The following is a 19,705-nucleotide window of genomic DNA, read 5'->3' on the forward strand; positions in this document are numbered from 1 at the left end:
GATCACCTCTGGGGTGGGGATCAAACTCCTGCTGAAGTGGCTTTAGCTTCTTAGTGCTGTGCTTTAACCCGCTGCGCCACCAGGGAGGGCCGGAAGCTCTATTTTTATGATTTCTGAGACAACATATGAAAGATGCATATTGAGATCAACTAAACTAGGATGACATTGGTCTTAGGAATTCTGTAGCAACCAAAAAACATGGATAGCTTAATGGCACCAAAGCACTAATATACTAATTTTTTAATTCTGCTTTTCCATGGTAGCTAAAACTATACCAAGTGCCTAATCTGATCCTGCTGGTATCCAGTCATAAGGTAAGAGGTATCCAATCATAACGTAAGCTGAGGTGAAAATGCCCAACACAAAAGGAAGAGGAGAGGCACCCACTATATGTTCTCTAAGCCTTTTATCACTTTGGAAGGACAGAAGCAGTAGCTGTAAAGGGTCCAGCAGAGGAACTTCTATATAGAGGGTGCTTAACCTGGAAGAGACTTACGTGTCCATTCATGTTCCTCTGGCCATGAATATGAGACGCTACAAGAAAGGTGATATTGCAGACATCAGTGAGCAACTGTTCAAACAGGAATGCCCCACAAATGTTACCATGGCAAAACTGGAAGTGTCTATAATGCTACCCAGCATGCAGTTGGCATAGTTATCAATAAACAAGTCAAGGGCAAGATTTTTGCCAAGAGAATCCATGTTCTTGTTGAGCATTTGAAAGCAGTGTTAAGAGCAGAGCGCGCTTCCTGAATCATTTCAAAGAAAATAAGAAAAAAAAAAAGAAGCCAAAGATAAAGGTACTTGGGTTCATTTTAAGGGGCAGCCTGTTCCCCCAGTGTAGCACGCTTCTTTTGAGAACCCATGGAAAGGAGCCTGAGCTGCTGGAACCCATTCCCTATGAATTCATGGCATGCTAGGTGTGACAAACAATAAAAGACCTCTGGATTATTAAGAACAGAGAAAGAGATGATGAAATGCTGCTGCAATCACTATCTCTGAGGAAGCATTAAGATGTGTTACCAAAAAGAATCTAGTAAAAACTTGAGTTTCTGAATCTGGAAGAAAGAAATGAACTTGACCTTCAAATAAATACTTATACCACAAGCTTCAGGTTTCCAAAAGTGGTAAAGATTTAGAAATCAAGAGCAAAAATTCACTAGCAAATGATTAATTTAGTTGCTGCTTTTCTTTGTCTCTCCCCACCCCTCATTTTTGGTTTCATTTTCATCTTTTCTTGCTTTTTAGTTGTGCTTTTCATTCTATTGTTTCTTTTTTAGTTTTATCTTTTTGTGTGTGCCACCATTTTTAGCTTGAAATAAAGGACTGATGACTCCAGTGTCAAGTAAATTATTTAAAATGAGAACCCAAATTCATAGCAAAAAAGTTTACATATAAAAATGTTTAAGAAACTGTAAGTACCCAGCAAAGAAAAATAATCTAGTAGGTTATGTTCACTTACCTAAATGAATATTGAGCACACATTTTAAAAATCTTTGTAAATTTTAATTATAAAGGAAAATGCTGATGAGACACTGAAAGAAAAAAAATGAGAAAATTTATCCCATTTGACCTCAACTGTATTATTTTCTAAATACAGAAGAAATATTGGGAGCAAACATGCCAATATATTTTTTTTGTGGTTGCCTCTAGTTAAAACTATTGTTTATTTTTCTCCTGCTTCTAAATTTTCTAAATGCAAATTACATTACTTCCATTTAGCATGTTTTATTGCTTCTTAAAGTAACACAAGCTCATTATGTAAAAATTCAAACCATGTAGAAACACTTAAGCAAAAATGTAAAGTCACATATTTTCTAATACACTACACTTCTACATCCAAAATATCCAATCCTCAGAGGTAAACACTTCCAACAGTTTGGTTTGGTAGGTATCCTTTTAGAGTTGTTTTTCTAAATTCCATTTATAATTAGAAAAATACCTTTTGAGTTTTCATGTTCCTTTTCCATTTAAAACTTCGAGTTGTGGGCCCTCCCTGGTGGCGCAGCGGGTTAAAGCACAGCACTGAGAATCTAAAGCCGCTTCCGCATGAGTTCGATTCCCGCCTGCCCCAGAGGTGACCACATGGCGTGGCAGACCTCTCCTGACGCGCCCGCTGCTCCCCTCAGCAGTGTATTTCATCGATCTGCCTGTTCTGCTCCCCACTCTGTCACTGGTGAAGCCTCTCACTGCCCCTGAGCCTCTGGCCTTATCCCAGCTCTGTATGCACAAATAAATAAATCTTAAAAAAAAAAAACAAAAAACTTAGAGTTGTATTTTGGTATAACAAGTGTTTATGGCAGTAATTTTAACCAATGTAGGTAGCAACTTTCTTATCAAATATTTTTGAAAGTACTCTATTACACTTTCATAGCAACTTTGTTCTCAAATCTCCTATACTTTCTATTATAGATGTCCTATGACCCCTAATGGTTTTGGTCTTAAAGATGGCATGTGTAGAAATAAACTCCAAGATGTTTAAGGAAAATAGCTGCTAAGATATGGAATATAATAAATGTTTTTCAGCACACTTCTCAAGAGACATTGGCTTGTGAGAAATAGTCTGAATTGTATAATCTTTGAAAATATTTCATACATTCATTTATCATATCATTTGTTAATCACCTATTATATGCTAATATCCTCAACCTCAAAGACTGAGCTTTAGAATTTAAATACCTCATTTCTAACCACTGCTCTATTGAAAGAACATCAAACCCTTCATTTAAAACAATGACTCAGTATTAGTGGATCATAATGACCTCAAAAAAGAGCAAGATTTTTCTTTTGTAGTTTCCCTAGCAAACACTAACAACTGATGTAAGCTAAAATTTTTGGGATATTCTAGACTTAAATACTGAGTTTCATTATCTAGATAATGACCTGAATGGCTTAGATTAGCTCAATTCATTTGCTTAGTTGTATTTTAGTTTAAGAATGCAAAAACAGATAAGATCTGGCCTCCCCTTCCTGATAACACTTGTGCCACACCCACCAAAGTATAACAAGAACTGGCTATTTTATAAGTGAATGACATTTTGCAGCTTTAAAACCATCAACTTTGTTTTTTAAGCCCTCAACTCTTTAAATATTAGTCTGAATGAAAGACCAAGAGATTTGTTTGATCAAACAGACAAGGGGAGTCAAGCTCTGTAACAAACAAGTTCCACATTATGGTATTATATACTGTTTCTTTTTTTTTTTTTTTTTTCATAATAGTATATAGCTTGTATGAAAGTGTAACTAGATGAAGGTGTTACACTTCCTGGATATGATAACATACACAAAACGGTAAGATGAAGTTTCAACTATAGTGAAGATCCAGAAATTAACCTCCACAGGTCAGAATCAATTAAGGTGGTAAGAGAGTCTTGACATACTTTTTTATTTTTCTGTGAACAGCTCTATTGTAAACTATTCTGCTGAAGTCTCGGTGGTGATTCAAGATTCCATCAAGGCATATTTAAGGACATGTAACATCTGCCCTCAATTGAAGGATTTGGTAAGAAAAATTGTTTCCATATGCCCAAATGAGATCTAGTTGGTTTAAGAACACTATGAAAAGCAATGACCAGAAAAGACTTGTCCTACCCCCGATCCTACTAAAATGGATAAAATAAAGCACGTATATCAATCAACACAGGAATGAAATCTGTCATATTAGACTACTACGCTATCCGTAAGATAGCCCATGGTTCATATACTGCTACCTCTAACTTCTTATTCTAAAGAAGTATGTAGGTTATTATTGTTTTTTCCAGGTAGAATTTGCAATGCTTAGGAGAGAGCACAGAAATAAAGATCACTTATTAAAGTGTTAACTAGTACTCTACTGCTTAATCTAGCAACATAAAAAAGGGGTTCTCCCTGGTGGCCTATGGGATAAGTCTCAGTGCTATTAACTCCAAGGTCTGGGTTTGATTCCCTGCCAGGCAACTAACCCACATTTGGCTCATCAAATCTCTCCTGTTTTCACCTGCTGCTCCCCTTAGCAGTGTTATTTCGATTGATCTTCCTGTTCTGCTCCCCACTCTGTCCCTGGTGAATTCACTCACCCCTTGCACCTCTGGCCTGTATCCCAGCTCTGTATATATCAATAAACAAATCTTTAAAAATATATATTTATAAATCTCTAATATTTGGGGGAATAATCAATATTAAACTGAATATGAGATTATTTTACATTGGTGACCAATTCACAAACTGCTAATATAGCCATTTAATTTGTTAATTATAAATGCATACTAAGCCAAATCACCAAGCTAAAGATACATAATTTGATAATCCATTCTCAGAAGCATATATACAAACCTTTTTCTTTTTTTAATACACAATAAAAAGTTTTTTGTCAAAGTACAGCCTGTGCAAAGCACTCTATGTCTCTAGCCCCTCATCAAAACACACACGCACACACTTTTCTTACTTCTACCACTATTTAATAAATAGGGTGATGTATATAACTTGAAATGCTACATTACAAACCCATATGAGAAATACCTAGCTGAGAGCAAGTTCTTAGATCTTTATGAGTTATAAAATTAGAGTTTTTAATTATATGTACATCTGAATATGAACTAAATTTGGCATACAAACATTTTAGATAACAGATATCTCTGGAAAGACTACTCCACTTTGCTGTACAATTAAAGAAATTCTATCATATCGTAGTGACCAAAATGTAATGCATGAGCAAAAATAGTAAGTCAATAATTGTTTTTACTTCTCTCAGATAGTAGTAAGCATTTTGAAAAATACCATATGCTTTGGGGGGCCCTAAGTATATCTTAGAGAAAAAATTCTAAAAATTCTGTTTTTACAATGTAATTTTGCTTTATATAAGCACTAACAAAAGCTACCAAATATTGACATTGGAAATGTACATCACTCCAACTCTCAATAATTAAAAGGGGCTGATAAAATAGATTTGCTTACCAATAATGTCAAAGTAAATGTCCTTCAATCATTGATATATCAAATACATATCAAATAATGTCAAAAAAGAACAAAAAATCAAATACCTAAGAATGAAAGTAATGAAACAATGCTATCAACAATTTCACAAAACACTAGTGAAAGAAATTAAATAAGATTTACATAAAGATACACCAGGTCATGAAAGGGAACAGTCCATACTATAAAAGTGTCAGTCTTTCTGGGCCTTCCCTGGTGGCCCAGCAGATTAAAGCACAGCACTAAGAAGCTAAAGCCACTTCAGCATGAGTACGATCCCCACCTCGGAGGTGATCCACATGGTGTGGCAGCGTGGCAGACCTCTCCTAACCCACCCACTGCTCCCCTTAGCAGTATATTTCAGTACACCTGCCTATTATGCTCCCCACTCTGTCTCTGGTGTGTCCTTTCACCCCTTGTACCTCTGGCCTGTACAGAAGTTCTGTATTTACAAATAAATAAATCTTAAAAAAAAAAGTTAGTCTTTCCAAATTGAAGTACAGCATCAATGTAATCAAAATAGAAATTCCAGTAAGAATTTTTGGTGAAAATTTACAGGCTTCATGAAAATGCAAATAACCAAAAATAGCCCAAGTAAAAAGGTAGTAAAAAACAAAAATAAAATATAAAATATAATCCAAATAAACTACCCATTTTTAGTACAGAACAGTCCTTTCTTTAAAAAAAAAAGATTTATTTATTTATGCATACAGAAATGTGGTACAGGCCAGAGGCGCAGGGACAGTGAAAGAATACTCAACAGAGACAGAGTGGGAGAGCAAGACAGGCAGACTGATGAAGTACACTGCTGAGGAGAGCAGCAGGCAGGTCAGAAGAGGTCTGCCTCATCATGTGGGTCACTTCCCTGGCCTGGGGTCCAACTAGGGGCTGAAGCAGCTGAGACTAGCTTCTTAGTGCTGCACTTTAACACGTTGCACCACCAGAGAGGTCCCCAGAACAATTATTTTCTAGTACGAGTTACCCATGTGTTAAATGTTCACCTGTCTTAGGATATTATTTCCTGCACCAGGTTTTTATAAATAAAGCAACTGCGAACAACAATAAATAGCCTGAACTAATGCTGCAGAGCAAAACTGAAGCATTTACATTACCATGTAGCAAGTAGTGATGGAGCCTGGTAATTATGACAATTTAGGGAAAAGAACTGACTAAAAGGCCAATGAATGTCTAGAAAAGACCCAGAATTAATTAGTCCCCTGATTTATGACAAAACTAACACACGCATACACTCTTCAGAATCAACTTTATCAATGAGGTGATCTTTTAGCAGATTAAGAGAAAATAAGAAGTGAGCAATAGTGGGGAAAGAGTGGTCACTTCAGGGCCTTCCCTGGTAGCACAGCAGGTTAAAGCACAGCACTATGAAACTATCCATAGCCACTGCAGCACAAGTTCAATCCCCTGGCCAGGAAGGTGACCCACATGGTCCAGCAGACCTCTCCAATCTCTCCTGTCTCACCCACTGCTCCCCTCAGCAGTGTACTTCATGTATCTACCTGTTCTGCTCCCCACTGTCTCTGGTGAATCCCCTCACTACCCCTGCACCTCTGACCTGTACCCCAGTTCTGTATGCATAAATAAATGTTTGGGGAAAAAAATACTGCTGAGACTGCAAGCATAAAGAGAAAAATGATGGCAAACAAGGCTTGCATGAGGATCTTAAGGGTCTGGTATTCCACAGTAATGAAACTAGATTCACCTATAATTAGAAGTCACTGAAAGTTTTGCTCTAATTTTCCTTGTTGATTGTTTTGAGATATAATGCACAAACGAGCATAAATTTGTTTGGGAAAATCAGGGTTTTAGAAGGGAAGCTTGAACTGCCCCAAGGAAAACTTATTGTCCAGCATCCTGACTTCCCTGTTGGCTGGGAGCCTCACGACTATGTCCCTAGTACACAACCCAGGGTAGAAGTAAAATAAATACCTACTGATAGTAAAAACACTGAAATTGTCCCATTAACAGATATAGGTCTAAACTATAGAAGAAACCAAGAAAAATGAGGAAGGACAGCTCAAATTTTTTAAAATAAGTGACCCTAGAAGTGTGAGAGAAAACCATTGATGATGACTGAATTTTCCAATATGGGTGACCATCTATACAGATGTAAACCACTGAGTCAAATATATAATGCAGGCTTAAGAAGGAGCAGGCTTAAGAAAGAATATATTTACTAATACAAAAATTTTAGAGACAGGAAAATGAGCCAATGATATCACTGCAGTTACAAATGAGAAACTTTCAAGGCAGACTCCTCACTAAAGACGCTGCTAGGTATTTTTGGATATATAGTTGTAAATTGCTAAAATATTATGCATAGGATTTGGATCTCTCCTACATGTGTGAAATTATTTGATGAAGAGAAGTTATTCATAGCAATAAGGTTTATAATAACAAAATTTTTTGAAACACCTTAAATGTACATCAATATATGATTGGCTCAATGTCTGATTTCTTACTTGTAATGACTCAATCAAAAAGGTTTGCATTTTTGGAAAGGTAATTGAAGTCAAGAAATTGAAAGGGGGGAAGCCTCCCTGGTGGTGCTAGGGGTTAAACTGCAGCACTATGAAGCTATCCACAGCCATTGTAGCTTGATCCCCAGCCAGGGAGCTTGATCCCCAGCCAGGGAGCTCACCCACAAGGCACAGCAGACCTCTGTCTTGCCCACTGCTCCCCTCAGCAGTGTATTTCAAGCAGAGCTGTCTGTTCTGCTCCCCACTCTATCTCTAGTGAATCCTTTCACCCCTAGCACTTCTGGCCTATACCCCAATTCTTAAATGCATAAATAAATAAACCTTTTAAAAAATAGAAAAGAATTTCAGTTCATAATATTTTAAAATTAATTTATTCTATGATAACTTTTTTCATAGTACGCACAAAATAAAATGAGTGATCTAAAAATCACAAATGCCATAGTTGGTGGGTATTTTAAAGGTTTGAAAAGCAAGTTGAAGTTTTAACTAAGCGGCATAAAATCCTTCAAGAAAATCTAAATCTTTCAAAGAAAATCTAATGTTTATGTATTAGTTCAGAGTTTATAAAACATTAATTTCCAATTACCACTTAATCCCAGCAACCCTGTGAGTTACAAAGAACAGGTGCAAATAACCCAAGTTGAGGAAAGTCCTATTATTTTTATACTCCAAGGCAGTCTAAAGATGCAGAATCTGATTCAAGAGAAAATAAGTTTAATCCCTCTGGTTTCTCTGGCTGCAAGGGAACTAAATTTGTGTCACTATGAATTTTAAAATCTGTGACATCTCAAAAAGACACACAACTAGCCAAATGAGGCACAGAAGAAATCTTAGTCAAACCATATTTTATGCAAGTTTCTTATATTGCCAACAAATCTTCTAATGGAAACGTGTGTTCTAGTTTTCTGAGATAAATTCTAAAAATAAGCTAATCTATGGCCACGCTAGTCACACTTGAAGTAGGTTCACAAATTCTTAGAATTAGCTGTGTAACCATTTATGAAAGTAAAAGGGGTGGAATACTGAAATGAATTGCCTCCACCCAGATCACTGTCTGAGGTGTCGCAGGGGTGTCCCACACATCCTTACCTCCAAAGGAACAGTGGCAGGTGGCTTCTTTTTCAGTTCCTCACATTTCCTCTTCTTGCAGATCTGATGGCTGTTCTTTCTGTTCTTGCAGTAAGTACATTCACCACAGTTGGTCTTCTGCTGGCAGGGTGCACAGACACCACATCGCTTTCTTTTCTTCTTTTCCGAAGCAGGTTGCAAAGTTTTATGGGAAGAAGTGGTGCTGGCAGCAGAAACTGGCCTGGACACAACAGTGGTGTGGATGGGGCTGGCAGTGCTGAGCTGGGAGCTCACGCCTTCCGATTTGCTGGGACCAGCCTGGCAGACCTGGGCAATGCCTTGTGAAGCCTGATAGTTTCCTCTGTCAGCGGCTGATGTGAACCCCTGAGTATTCACTGGCAGAAAGCTTTTATGAACCTGTTTCTCATTTTCTTTATTGCTGAGAGCCATCCCTGGAAGTCCCAAGCTTATCTCTGAGTCTGATGGTGGCTGAGGGGTGTGGCCTGAGACCAAAGGCAACATCTGCATAGCACCCTGGACATCAAGCCCATATGAAAAAGTGCTCTGGGATTCAGGCCACTCTGAGAGAGCATTAAAGGTAGCCATTGGGTTGAGAGGGGCAGGAAGAAAGATAGGTGAGTCTGAGGCAGTACCACTAGCCACGCCAAGGATTTGTTGATTTAGGATAGCACCAAAGACCTCTCCTTGGACTGAAAGAGCCCCAGGAACCTCTGGTGGGTGTGGGGTCTCACCCGGAGCCGTTGCATGAACTGTGTTAGCACCAGGAACCTCCCATTGATGTGGGATAGCACTAAAGGCCTGTTCTAGGACAGGAGTGACATCAGGAACTTCCTGTGGATCTGGGGTAGCTTTAAGCACCTCTTGATGATCTGGTTTAGCGCCCAGGGTTTCTTGTTCTGAGCCTGCCAAGAGGAATTTTATTAATGAGGTAGGATATATTGACCCACCAATGGACAAACAGTTTCTAAGGTCAAATTCAGGTATAACCTTATTAAAGCTGGAGGTGGGGCAGCAACTCTGTTCACTTTTGATAGGATCCAGGTAAGAATCAGATAGCTTAAGAGATTCTACTCGTGAACCTAAATCTTCTAACTGAATGTTGGGATTTCCTTCAGAGGTAACCTTGAGGGCTGCTCTTTGGAGCAAAGGAGCACATTGGGTGTCCTGAGCAAATATTCGAGGGGATTCGCTGTCATTCAATGTCTCTTTAGATAATGACTCTTCACCACCATGTGTCCCTCCCAAAGACCCAGAAAGAATTTCTGTCTCAGGGACACAGTGATTGGGGGCATTAATTTTGGAATCCTCGGCCCTTTGGGACCAAGATTGGATTGTCTCTTGGCTCTCACCTTTAATTAAAGATGTATTTTGTACATCGATTAGATTATCTATGTTAGGAGGGATTAGGGGGTCTTGCACTGACACCGAATTATTTTCTGAATGCTTTACTCCCATGTCGCTTAATACCTTATGTTCACATTCATGTCGCTTTTCTAAATTCTTAGACGGTGGAACTTTCTTGGGTTTGGCTATGACCACAGGAGGTTGGGAGAGCCGCCTGCTAAGGGAGGTACTTCGGAGAGCCATTGTAAACCCATTGCAAGTTAAGGACTCTGGGTTCTGAAAAAGAACCTCTGTCCTGTCCAAATTCATCCGTGCTGCTCCAGCTCGTGTCAGAAGGCTTCTGACTGGCACTGGTGGTTTGGGTTCTGTTTTTTTCTTAACATCTCTTTCTTTCATTACTTGCTTTAATTTTCCAGGGTTCACAGTCTTTACTGATGCCACATTTTTGCTGGCTGGCTTGGATGTCTTCTTCATTTGGCTGTTTTTCTTTTTGCTTAGATCTTCCTTTCTGACTAACCTGGAAGGCCTTGCATGGCGGGATCGAGACATTGTGACAGAGTAGGAAAAAATGAAAGGGCACGGGGAACAGAATCATTGGTCCTTTGGAAAGACTCACTGTTGAGGAGAATCTGGATGTGCCATTGTTGCCCTCAGTCACACAAAGTTTTGTTCTGAAACAATAATAACAAAAAAACTAAAGTGAGTATTTTTTTTCCTATGCATTGTGCCACTTAAGATAGAACAATTATTAATTAAAATTAGGGAACTGAGAATGTTAACTAGCAAAAAACAATATGATAACAAACAATGCTCAAGTATAGTGTAAAGCCTCTGTTCACAATAAAGTTCCTTTAATCACCATGACAACTGATTAGCTTCTTTGAGTAAATATGGTTTCCTTAAGGAATTTATGTAGTTACCTGTAGTTTAAAACTCAAGTACCAAACTTTACAAATGTGAATACTTAAAATATTATCCCTAAACTCTTTCCTCAGCACATTCCTGTAAAGCTGAAAAAGTCAGAGGAAGAAGAGTTAACAGAATCCAAGAAGCTCTATTTTTTAGCAATCCAATACAATTAATCACATTCCAGTTAACAAGCCACAAAATTTGAGCTTTTCACATGCACACACAAAATAGCTTAAAATCTTGAGTTAGTATTGACAGATTAAATTACAAATAAGGGTCCTCCCTGGTGGCGTGATGGGGTAAGTGCAAACACTATAAAGCTGTCCACAGCCACTGCATTGCACACAAATTGGATCCCCGGCCCGGAGGTGACCCACATGGCATGGCGGGCCTCTCCTGACCCTCCCGCTGCTCCCCTCAGCAGCTGGTCCTACAATCCCTCCTACCAAGGGCCCCAAAGTCTCATGATGAATTCCAAGGCAAGGAAAGTGGGAATAAAGACAAAAGATAATTAGAACAGTAAAATACCAGATAAGCAATTACTGTTTGAAAGTGGAGAAAATGAGAGGAACTGACCAAGAACCCTCATCAGTTGCCTTTTTAATCTCTTCAGACTGCCTGTCCTGAACCAAAAATAAGATCAATCTTTGAGCAAGAATGATGCTCATCAAACAAAATGTTATCAACTGACTCTCTAAAGATCACAGAATTAAAAGTCTGACAACAGGCTGGCTGATGGTTCTTTAATGGTCAATAGGAGGTTGCTTTTGGAGAAAACACAGTGGAGAGAGTCAGAGGAGGAGCTTATAGAATCAGACCAGAAAGACCATGTGATCTACAGGCTATGGCAAAATGAGAAAAAACGAGACAGTGTAAAAGTTTTCATGAAATTGCACTTATTCATTTTATCTATTTATGTATTTTTAAATGACTTTGTCTTTTTTTAAGATTTTTATTAATTTATAAATACAAGAACTGGGGTACAGGCCAGAGGGGTGAGGTGAGAAAATTCACCAGAGACAGAGTGGAAAACAGAACAGGCAGATCTACTGAAATATACTGCTGAGGGGAGCAGCAGATGGGTCAGGAGAGGTCTGCCGTGCCATATGCGTCAAATCCCTGGCAGCAGTGGTTGCTGATAACTTCCTTAACTCTGTGCTTTAACTCCTTGCACCACCAAGGGGGGCCCCAACTTATTCATTTTAAACAATTGTTATTCTTTCATTAAAATGTCCTTTCCCAAATTAAGTAGTAAAAGATAGGGATAGACTTGGTTTTAATATTATTTACTTAGTAAAGTAAAAAATTGCCAGCCCGCACGGGACTATGGTGGTGGCACAGGGGTGATTTGGTGATGGGAAACCCGTGGGGATTACAACTGAGATGAAAAAAAAATGTGCAAAATGATGTAAAAATAAACTTTTTAATAAAAAAAAATTGCCAGCCCTCTATCATTCTCAAACTTTACTTTTGATTTTATGGGTGATCTGCACCAGCTAATCCTGGGAGCTTATGTATAATTAAGAGGTTAATGTAGCCTCACATAAGAAAATATTGCATTTGAACCTCTGATCACCAGATATGTCCCTCAGCAAACTAGTTAAATGAATCAAGAATGAGGTTGCAGAACCTCCATGTTGACACAGGGATTAAAGTCTCAGCAATATCAAGCTGTTACTGCAGTACAAGTTCCATTCCATCAAGGGAGCTGACCCACATGGCTCAACAGACCTCTCCTGTCTCACAGCTGCTCCCCACAGCAGTGTATTTCAATAGATCTGCCTGTTCTGCTCCTACTCTACCCACATCTGCCCCCTCCCCAGCCCCAACCCTGCACCTCTTGTATGCAAATAAAAATAAATCTTTTAAAAAAAAAGAGATTGCTTTGAGGTATCAATGGCTTCCTACAGGAAAGTATAGTTCCACTATTATGACCTCTGAGGTTGGAGGATAGAGAGGAAATAGGAAAGAATGACTTCACACTTAGGCAAACCTGGACTAGCTCAGAAATAATACTAGCTATGTGATTTTCACAAGTTCCTTGGTCTCCCTACACATCAGTTTCTTTATGTATAGTAGAATAGGAAGCATAAGAATATTGACTTCAATGCACTAAAAGATTGAGATAATACTTCTATAAGCTTAGCAGAGGACTAGTATGGTTTTTAATACTAGGCAGCTAAAAAAAGCTTTCTATAACTTCAAAAAAGAGAATATAAATGCGAGTTATTATTATATAGCCAGTTTAACCCATAATCTGCCACAACTGCAAAAGCATTATCTAGTTAATTTCTATTCTCACCAAACACACTGTTTAAAACACAGTATAATAAAGGATCCCAGAGTACATTTAGGGTCAGAATATTGTACCTCGAAGGCTTTTAAAATAGATATTTGTGATAACATTAACCACAAGAAAAATAACATTTTGATAAATCTGTGCTAAATACAAACACTAAGTCGAGAATACTTCATTTGAGTTCTTGGCATGGAAGTATACTGCGTTCTCTCCTTTTCTTAAAAAAATATTTTGGTTTAGTAACTCTTTGGCTATTAAAAACTGAAGAATGTTTTCTCCAAAGACCAATGCTTTTTGTACAAGCATTTAGAAAACAAAAGACATTCTTATTCTAATCTCTAGAAAATCAGTAATCTTTGTGAGGATTTTTTCCCCAGATGTTAAAACGCAATCCATTCCTTTTCCTAGAAATTCAACATTATCAATATAAATATTCTTTATCTCTTATATCAAGCTTATGTTGCTTTAAAAAAATATTAAGGATATATAGTCTGGATGTAGTAATCAACTACAAAAATTAAAATTCATATATGTAGGCAAGTAATCTGGATATGCCAGACGGTGTCATGGGATCTGCTTTTGACAGTAATTTTTAAATTGATCTCTGTCTCTTATATATTCTTTTATATTTTCAAATTGAAGTGCTTTAGAAATTCAGACTTGTAATTAAGATAATGTTTACTATTCAAACCTTATCTCCTAGAAAAAAGACTGCCAAGGAAATAGAAAAGGTATGAGCAACATGGATTGGGAAGATGTGGCCTCTTTAAATGGTAACAGTCTTTTTATGAGATTGTGAAAAAGGCAAATGACCTCTGAAGAACCCAACTGCAGGGGAGAAACCACTGGGTACCACCCAGCCAAAGAAGCAGAGATAATCAGAAACAAAATAGGGGCTCCCACAAGATCCTAATTTTATCACCCTGGACTCCACTGATGAAATGTAATCTTTTGTTATAAACTAAGTTGTCCCCAAGGGCTGAACTGTTGGGAGACAGGCAGCAACCTTTTTTTTTTTCCAATTTGTGTAGGAAAAAAAGATAATGAAATGCATTCTGTTAAGTAGGTCCAATTTAAATATGTAATTATCCTCAAAGACCTATAGAATTTTATTTGTCATATTACTTTTAACACTCAATTTCTTTTTCATGCTTTCAGCTGTTACTGAATCTCTATGCCACACAAAAAGGTATATTTACCACTGAACACCAATTCCATATCCATTTTTCCTTCCTGATTAAACTGACATTTCAGTATTTCTCAAAATAGGTTTTTTCTACCTTAGGCTTTTTTCAAGATTCCAAATGCCAAAGAAATAGCATTACATGATTAGAGAAGAGAATAGTGGCCCTTCTATTAAACAGGCCAGGAAGAACATTATGCAATTAATTGACACTATACCCTAAGTTCTCCTTCCCCTGGAAAACAACAAAAACCCAACAACTATGGGATATGAAACATTTCTATGGGATAAGTCTTTTCACCAGATTCAAACACAGGAGATAAGAGACCAACTCATAATCTGAAACACAAAGACACAATGCCACCCCAGAAGTAGAGAACATAAGGTTAAGGACACAGTAGGCGAAGGGGCAAAGAATAGGCCCCAGGGTGAACTCGCTATCTAGCCTTGTGTAAAACTCAGCTAATAATTCACATATAATTAAACTGTCAAAATTGGTCAACAAGATCAGAAATCTTGCCCCAATATTACTGAGTCTTTCCTATAAAGAACTTGTTTTATTTTACATTATTGAATCACCTTGCTTAGAAAATGAAGTCAACTCCCTAAAATCTATCAGCTGTCTGTAAAAGATATTATTGACAGAACCAAATCAGAAAACCTTTTCCCACCTTCCCTCCTCCTGTTTCCCCCAAAATCCCATGGCTGAATTGAAGTAACCATCCAGCCCGTATATCAATTTAAAATTACATTGCAATCCTCCCCACTACCAGCAGTTTCCAAAAAGGTGGTATCTGCATACTACAGCTAGCTGCAAAACTAACTCCAATTTCAGTCACTCCACTCAGCTCCTTAGAATTTAAAGGCAAATTGCCCTTGACTGAGAAATACAAGACTTAAAACACTTCTTTTTAAAAGGCACCACCTGGCTCCGTTTCTACCAGCAGCTAAGTTCTACATCTAAGAGGAAGAGGAGGTGGGCGGGTAGCTTGCTGTTCCTAGATAGTTTTCTACCACAGGAAGTTTAAGAGCCCTCCGCACATGGAAAGGCTGTTCAGAGAAACTCTCCAGAATGCCAGCAGACTTAATCAAAGCCTCCTTCCATATGTAAAACACTCCTGCTGCCCTGCAGAGAGCAAGAAAAAACGACCCAAAGCGACCACAGAAAAGGGAAGGGAGAAGTTAAAATGGAGATAAACCATTCCAGAAACCAGAAAAGCATAAAACACACTGGGAAGAGGAAGAAGCATAAGAGGGAAGAAAATATCTAAAAAGAAAAAAAAATGCTAAAAGACGGATGAAGGGAGAGAAATTTACAGAAATAAAGCTAGAATATAAAAAAAGCAACTGTGATCAAAACTCTCAAGACTAAAGGTAAAGAGAAGGGGGAGGGGGAAAGTTGATTGTGCAGGGAAAAAAGAAGATACAAACGCAAAGAAAAGAGTGGGGGAGGGGAGAGACAAACCAGATAAAGAAGATTGGAGAGGAAGAGAAACAAAGGGCAGGGACAGAGGTGATCCAAACCTCTGCTATCATTTCTGGAAGACTAGAGCTTGAGAGCTAAAGTCACTCTAATTGAAATGGTAAATGGTGGTCTCAGTCAGAAACTGCAAATCTTGACGAAAAATGGGACACTTCTAACTTCCGTCTATCATGATTCTGAAATTTCACTGAAATCTTAACAAGACTTAAAGATTGTTGGAGGTTGACAACCGACCTAAATGAACTCCCTTAACTGGGAAGGGAAGGGACTTGTTTTTAACCTGTGTAACCAGTACGCATAAAATCTGGAAAAACGCCCCAAATCTTACCTAAGCCCTTTAGGAATAATATGGACTAGTCTCCAAACAATTCCTATTTGCCTAGCTATCTACGTGACCTTCCGTGTTGAATTGTAGTTATAAATTCCTAAAATGCCCTACATAACTCTTGCCTTAAATGGTTAACAAACGCCTTTTCCATATATGTGAAAATAAATACATAGGCATTCTGAGGCATTAGGAAGGCAAGGTTTTTATTTTATTTTACTTTATCTCTTGGGAGGAGGAGGATGGATAAGCACATTTTGGTTCGGGTCCCACTGGGGATTGCTTGCTGCCCTTTAGCGCCGCCTTCAACCCAGCCCGGCAGCAGCGCGCAGCGCACCCCGCCGACGCCAAGTTTTGCACTTAATCTTTTCCATGCTTGAGGTCTTGAAGCACTTTTCAAACCTTTCCTCATAAGCTGATCATGAGTGTATTATGCAGCTCATTTTATGCCGGAAGGTGGAACATACGAAGAGGGGGAAGAGGAACTAGTGTGACCCAAGCAAGATGGTTAATTGGGAGGGCAAGTTGGGGGTAGGAAAAAGCACATCTGTCCTCTTGATGACACATTGTTTTTTACTGGTTTGAAAATGCCCTACTTGGGGTCCCTGCTATGTGGCGTTAGCGTTAGACAAGACTGCACGCCGTCCTGGAGAAGCAGAATCTGGTAGTGAAAGGGAGGGAGAGGCGAGGGAGAAAGAAGAGGGAGAGGAAGACAGACGGAAAGAGGAAGAGGAAAAGGCAGGCAGAGAGATCTAGCCTTGTGTCTACCCGACACGTGAAGTGGCGGCGACCCTGCCACCGGCCCTGGGCTGGAGCGGTCCCTCACGTGCGGATCGGCGGATCCCTGGCACCCAGCTCTGCGCCCCGCCGCCGCCCGCACTCTCCCGGACCCCTCCCGAGTGGGACTGATGCGACGGCAAAGCCAGCGTGTTCGGTGGCCGGGTGGCACTCACAAGAGTTGTTTTAAAAGCCATCTGACACAACACTAATTTTGTCCCCTCGTCCCTTCTTCCCGGCTCCGTGGAACTCCAACAAGTCAGCCCCTGACTCCCTCACGACCGCCACTCCTACAGTAGCATCCCCGAAATCCGTTCCCCTAGACGCTACAGGAGACAGGCGCCAAAATGTTCTCCCAACGTGTAGTCCATCTAAACCTGGGGGGGGGGGGGAGGTGGGAACTCCTGCTCACGGGATAGCCAGGCTCCCCACTAGCAACTCGCCCTAACTCTTCCCTCTCTCACCCGGAGGGCTCCCGACCTCAGACTCACCTAAAAGGTGAGTCCAACGCCGACGCAGTGATGGTCCCAGGCCACACTAGCACTCCCGCGATCGGGTTTCTTCGAAATCGGGGTCCGAGCCCAAGGCGACCTAGCCGCCCCCCCCCCCAAACCTAAAGTAGCAGCAAGGTCCCGGCGGGGAGACGGCCTTGTCTTCCAGCCGGGGACCGGGTCATTGTTTATCACACAACAAAAGCGCCGGGGGCGACCCAGGGTGGAGGGTCGCTGCAGGGAGCGGGCGCACCCCTGCGGCCCCCGGAGGACCAGCGGACTGGGAGTCCCGGCCCAAGTCCAGCCGGAGCCCAGCGCCGCCCCTCGCACCCCCTTGCGGCCTCGGCGGGTGGAATCCCGGACCCCTGCCCCTTGCCACCTCCACAACTCACCTCTGGCCGGTTCAGGCAGCGAGGGCAGCTCTGGTCCCCCTACCCCGTCACCCTCCACCTCCCGCTCCAAGCCGGCACTAGCCCTCGGGCAAACTTTCTAACTCGCGCAAGTCCCCACAACTTCTGAGCCCGGGGCCAAAGCAGGCACGAGGGAGCGGGCTGGCGCTGGGAGGACACATACCGGCTCTCGGCACGGTCAGGGCCCGAGCCCCCGGGGTGGACGGCTGCTTCCCAAAGGTCCGCAGAGGAGAGGCAGGTAGAGCTGCATGACTGGGACCTGCAGGGGCGCGTCCCGGGGGGCAGACCGGAGAGCAAAAGGACCAGAGGCTGCGCGCACAAAGCCGCGCCGGAATGAACTGCGCTGCCACTCCCCGCCAGGTCAGCCCCCCGGAGCAGCAGTGTCCCCGGGACAGACCTCTGGGAGTGAAGCTGGGGCTTTGCCTTTTCTGGACCCTGCACCGCTGAGCGACAGGCAAAACGCGAGCTGGATTTCCCCAAACTGGAGCTGGACTCCCCCTCTCGACCCCCTCCCTCACCACCGTCCCCTCCACCATCACTTCGTCCTCCTCACTCCATCTTTCTTTCTTTCTTTCTTTCTTTTTTTTTTTTTGAGGTCAAAGGATATTGAAGAGGGAAAGAGGTGTCAATATTTTATTTTCTAGCCATTATCTATTTTTTTCAAGGGGTTTTTAGACGAAGATAGTTTAGGGGGGGGAAGGTTTGCTAAATTGAACGTTTATAGATACATAAATCCAGTGCCAGGTCAGAGGTGACAACATGAGCAATATTTGGGTCTGGAGAGATGGGAAATCACCCTCAACACCAAAGACAGAACCAGATGAAGGTGGAAGGTGGTATTCCCTTAACTCAGCCCTTGATGTCTGTAAAGACCAATGATGGTTGTTTCGTTTTTTTGTTTTTCTTTTTTTCACTTTATGGATGAAGAACTCGAAGCTGGGGGAAAAAAAGATGGTTTTCACTTTAGGAGAAATAACTAGTGGCATTTAGCAAAAAATTAAGAGTGACTAGGGCCTGTTAATTTCTCCCTCAAACATGTGGTAAATGGTTGCTTCTAGCAGTCCTTATACAGACAGGGAATAGAGATCTTTAATGAAGTCACAAGTATTCAGGAAAATGCTGTTCATGGAATTATCATTCCTCCCAGGTCAAACTTCTGCTGAAGAGAAAGATTCATCCTACCATTGCCTTCCACGCCGTTCTACTACCATTTGAACATATTTTTTATTCTTTGTCATACACTTGTTTTAATGAGTATAATCAGATTGTTCCTTTGAAAAAGATGTGTAAATTTTTTACTTTTCTACAGATTGATTAATTCAAATGTATTCAACCAAAAAATATTGTTGAGATAGAATTCAGCATACAGAGATGAATAAAATTTGCCTTTACCCTACAGAAACACACAGTCCAGGTTGGAAGCAGAAATACTGAATGACTGCACTTCAATTTTTTCAGTGCTACAGTTAGATTAGTAGTTTGGTAAGAGGAAGTCAGAAATGTGGCCTAGCAAGTAAATCTTACCTGCTAAAACAGACTCTTCTTAGTCAATATTTCCAAAAGTCTAACTGTTAATACATTCGAAACAATCTTCTAGGACCAATATGAAAAGATTGTTTCAAGAGCTTGTCTTGATTTTCATAAAGAATGAAAAGCAAAAGACTGTCAGAACTTCAATAGCCTAGCTTTTGTTAATTAATTGCAATGATTAATTTTTTTAAGTATTGAAATAGAAAAGTCACAGACCTAGAACATCCATGGTAAATATTCTCCTATAAATGTTAGTTGACAACTTACTAAGTGCTAGGCCCAGGTCTAAGCTGTGGAGTGGCCATAAGCAACACAAAACCTCTGTCCTGTGGAACTTACATTTCATCAAGGATGGGGGGTGGGGTAGAAAATAAGTCTGGCAAGTAAGCAGAATATATAGTGCCATGAGAGGGCTGA

The 19,705-nt window shown here is 40.3% G+C and overlaps 1 protein-coding gene across 1 annotated transcript in view; it reads right to left on the bottom strand.

The window, feature by feature from the left end:
* The window catches only part of TET1 (tet methylcytosine dioxygenase 1), a 108,970-nt gene extending 98,540 nt beyond the window's left edge, over window positions 1–10,430 (bottom strand). The window contains exon 1 of the mRNA XM_004680833.2: window positions 8,538–10,430. Coding sequence (XP_004680890.1) covers window positions 8,538–10,430 — 1,893 coding nt within the window. The remainder of the gene's footprint in view (window positions 1–8,537) is intronic.
* Between the last annotated feature and the right edge of the window lie 9,275 nt (window positions 10,431–19,705).

The sequence above is a fragment of the Condylura cristata genome, unplaced genomic scaffold (assembly GCF_000260355.1).
Source record: "Condylura cristata isolate star-nosed mole 26May11 unplaced genomic scaffold, ConCri1.0 scaffold00011, whole genome shotgun sequence".
NCBI lineage: Eukaryota > Metazoa > Chordata > Mammalia > Eulipotyphla > Talpidae > Condylura > Condylura cristata.